At 53.4% G+C, this 3,999-nt stretch overlaps 1 protein-coding gene across 5 annotated transcripts in view; it reads left to right on the forward strand.

Annotated features, from left to right (window-relative positions):
- KDM4A (lysine demethylase 4A) overlaps positions 1 to 1,872 on the forward strand; it is a 38,738-nt gene extending 36,866 nt beyond the window's left edge. For 4 of the 5 annotated variants that reach the window (XM_025046438.1, XM_025046436.1, XM_025046437.1 and 1 more), the window contains exons 22-24: positions 1 to 86; positions 368 to 460; positions 597 to 1,872. In XM_025046438.1, the coding sequence (XP_024902206.1) occupies positions 1 to 86; positions 368 to 460; positions 597 to 737 (320 nt within the window). In that variant the 3' untranslated portion in view covers positions 738 to 1,872. The remainder of the gene's footprint in view (positions 87 to 367; positions 461 to 596) is intronic. The other variant, XM_025046440.1, reaches the window with a different exon arrangement.
- Positions 1,873 to 3,999: the final 2,127 nt, after the last annotated feature.

Genomic DNA, 3,999 nt, shown 5'->3' on the forward strand with positions numbered 1-3,999 from the left:
AAGGGGAAGTGGTCCAAGTGCGATGGACAGATGGCCAAGTCTACGGAGCCAAGTTCGTGGCCTCCCACCCCATCCAGATGTACCAGGTAGCCAAAGGTTTTTGCTGGGAACTGGGGGGCACTTGATTAATTCAGTGTTTCCTCTTTGGCCAAAGGTGAGTCTTTGCTCTTGGGAGAGCTTAAAGGTCAGTAAGAACCCTTTTAGAGCTAAGGGCTGTCCTGTGTCCAGTCTGTCAGGTGTGGCTTCAAGCATGGCAGTCCTTCAGTGTTCTGAATCCTTCCGTGACTACAGGAAGTTGCCGCTGTGCATGGTGGTCCAGGGAGAGAGTCAGGGTTGTCTTAGCCAAAGATCTTTGTTTCCTTGGTAGGTGGAGTTTGAGGATGGCTCACAGCTTGTGGTTAAGAGAGATGACGTTTATACTCTGGATGAAGAGCTTCCCAAGAGAGTCAAGTCTAGACTGGTGAGTATTTTTTCTGTGTGCCCTTGGTTCCTGCCTGGGAGGGAGGGAACAAGGCAAGGATGTGTATCCCTTTGTTTTTTTTTTCTCGTGGTGGTTGGCCACAAAGTGCTCATTTGGCTTGCCTATTCTTCTGTAGTCAGTAGCCTCAGATATGCGCTTCAACGAGATTTTCACGGAGAAAGAGGTTAAACAGGAAAAGAAACGGCAAAGAGTTATCAACTCGAGATACCGGGAAGATTACATTGAGCCTGCACTATACCGGGCCATCATGGAGTAGGTGCTTCCAGGGGCCAAGAGATTCCCAGCCATCAAGGCAAGAGCACTCTAGGGGTTCCACAGCACAGCAGACACTTGGAACTCCGAAGTCTCTAAAATGAAGTTGTAAAATGAAAAGGAAAGAAATCACACCCCATCATCTTCTCATCCCACCTTCATCGCATTCTGCTCTAGTGAAAGGACAAGCCATTCTTGGACACGTAACAGCACTCGCTGAGCACTGGAATGCTGTGGCTGCATTGTCTCCACTCTCTAATGGGGTCAACTATGCTGGCTGGGTTGGTTGCCCTTTTCCAGGCCTAGGACATAGCTTCCTAACGATCACCCGCACCAACTAGGAAGAGGTGCTGGTGCTTGCCCCTTTCCCCTTCCTCCCTTTTGTATTTATGTATGTGTGTGTGAGCGCGTGTGCGTGTGTGTGCGTTTGGTCTGGACCAGCTTCTGCCAGCCCCTGGCCTTTACTTTCTTCCTTGCCTATCCAGGGCAAACAAAATGTGAAATTCTGCCCTCAGCTGAGCTGAGTAAGGGCCCATGGGGTTGGCTGGAGATGGATGTGGCATCTGTCTGTCCCTGGAACTGCCTCAAGCATGTGCTGGCAAAGCTGCAGTATTGTGATGCTAAGGAGTTAATGCCACCTCTTTGTCACCTCTTGAAGGAGAAGATAGGGGTAATATGGGTGTGTGCCCACATCTCTCTAGGCACAGAACCCCTGTGGCACAGTATTAGAGGGTGCGGGTGGGGAATAATCTGAAGGGGCATCTTAATATGGAAGCAGGCAGAGCCTGGTGGGTGATTCTGTCAACAGAAAATTGTAATCATGCAGGGGCTGGGAGGGTTAAGATGAACTGGGGCCACTGGGGCCAGGGGCAGGTTTGCCCTTGGTCTGGGGGTGGGAGGGAGTGGATTTGGGAGGGGGAGGGTGGGACTGGAGGGCAACACTGATGGGGTTAAACAGGTTTATGCTCCTCATGAATTTGCCTGGGCCCAGGATTGGAGGGCTTCGCACCTGTACCCTGTGTATACAAGAATCAGATTTATAATACTCCCGTTTTTTGTTACGTATGAACGCTATAAACCAAATTATTTTGAAAACTGGTGCATCACCTTGTCCTTAGCAATAAAACATGTTGAGCAGAGGATTGCCTGTGTCTGCCCCAAGGAGCCTGAGTGGCCCAGGGTCAGGCCAGTGGTGTATCTAGAGTCACAGGCTCTGGAGCAGGGCCATGTATTTTAAGAAGTCATTCTGGAAAGACTGGGAAGCTGTCCTAAAGAGATAGGTTCCTTGTCAAGTTCTGGTCCTGTGGCTTTGTACTAGGCTAAGCATGGTAGGACATGGGGAGCAGAGGCACCTCTGGCCATGAGCACTTTTTGCTTCCCCTGCCTTAGAGATGGGAAGGAGGTAATAAAGAGCAGACTACCACTTAGCCTAGGGAACTGAATTTGCTCTCACTTCTATTCCACCTCATTGAGCTGGTCAACTTCATGCCGGAGTCTGCGTTCCATACAAATTGTAGAACCAGCTTGAAAGGAAGGGGGTACATTTTATGTGCTTAAAGAGCAAGGGACTCAAACCCCAGAGGTATGGGTTCCTGAAGCTCTAAGTTGCCTGTTGGTGAGAAGTTTCCCTGGAGGAAGAGCCAGTCCCCTTGCCTGCTGAGTTCCTGAGGTCCAGGTGAACAGGGATAGAGTGGCAGCAGGCCATGGAGGGCCAGTGAATAGGTACAGGGCACAACAGAGCTGCTCTAGCTGGTCCTTGGATGGCTAGGTACTTCCTGTTTCATGGCCCTGTCCAGGTGTAGGAGCAGCTCAGCAAGTCAATGCTTGTGTCCTGGGGCTTGGGAGGTGGCTACTTTCTGGGTGTCTTATTGGGGGAGGGGGAGGAGCAGCAGGTTTCAAAGATACTTCTCTATGCCAACTCCTTCTAGGGGCCAAGAAAGGGAGGTTGGCTTTTTGGTGAGGCACCCAGTGATTCCCAGGGGATACTGTAGGGAAGATAGGGTGGAGGCAAGCCTTAATGGATTGGTGAGCCCTGGGAGCACATACATTTGGAGGGAAGGAACACATCTCCAGCTTAGCAGGGTCCCAGATCTACCTTCACTGACCCCACCTTTCTTGGAGGACCTGCAGAGTTCTTAACTATTTTTGTAGAAACTACTTTTTACTTTGGTTAGTCTAATAACTCTGGGGAAACCGAAGTTTAAAGAGGTAGAGATTTTCTTAAATCACACGGAATAGGCCGTTCTCTCCCTGCCTGCCAGTGCAGTCAAGCTCAGGCCTCAGAGGACCGATTCCAGGGAAGGGAAAGCCAAGCCAGCCTGTCTTAGGCAGGCTTCTAGAGGCCTTTTTGCCAGGGCAAACTGCCCTCCTTTGGTAAGGTAGCGTCTTTGGCTTGGTAACCAAGGATCGCAGCTGGACAGTTCCTCCTCCTACCGGAGGAATAAACATTTGAAATTGTGCCCCAGGCAAATGACGGGGCTCAGGTGCTGCAATGAGGCTGTACAAGACAGCTGGGACCTTCAGAGCTGCAAAGGCTAGATGAGATGGGGCAGGGCGGAGTGGTCCTGTGTCCCGACACAATTTTCTGCGAGGCTCTGAAATTGGTAATACAGGAACAGCCTGGGATCCCCGTCCCTTACCCCATAGGATTGGGCAGGGTCGCCCAGTTCATGGATGTCAAAGGCCATGGGCCTCAGGGAACGAATTGGCAGAGTTCCTCGGCGTGGAGTGACCGTGGCCATCCTGCATATTGCGCCCGGGAGGCTACCCGCCCCCCCAAACCCTCCCCATTTCCCCCGTCCCCATCACCCGCACCGGCAATTAAGCAGACTCTGGAGAGGCTCGGTGATCCCAGCGGACAGCGGACCGCGAACCCTGTGGGCATTGGACGTCCGCATCCCGAACGCGCGTTCTCTGGGGCGTGAAGCCGGGGGAGGAGGATTCCTCGAGGCGTTGAGCGTGCTCCGGGGAGACGAGGCGAGGGTGCCTGCGCTGAACAAGCTGGCGCGGTCGCGCTGCGCCCGCGCGTAAGCCTGCATGGTCTGCAGCTCCGTACCCCCCGAAGCTCCAGTCCGCGCCCGCAGTCGGGTCGGAAAACTCGGGGGTCCTGTACTATTGGGCTGCTGTGGGCTGTGACCGCCCACTGCCTGCAGCGCATCTCTGCATTGGTCAGCCTCGCGCCCCGCCCGGCTCCCGCACGCCGATTGGCCGGGAATGCCCGACCGCGGGCAAGGGCGCTGAGGCGGAGAGCAGGATTGGCAGGATTG

Source organism: Pteropus alecto, unplaced genomic scaffold, assembly GCF_000325575.1.
Source record: "Pteropus alecto unplaced genomic scaffold, ASM32557v1 scaffold484, whole genome shotgun sequence".
NCBI lineage: Eukaryota > Metazoa > Chordata > Mammalia > Chiroptera > Pteropodidae > Pteropus > Pteropus alecto.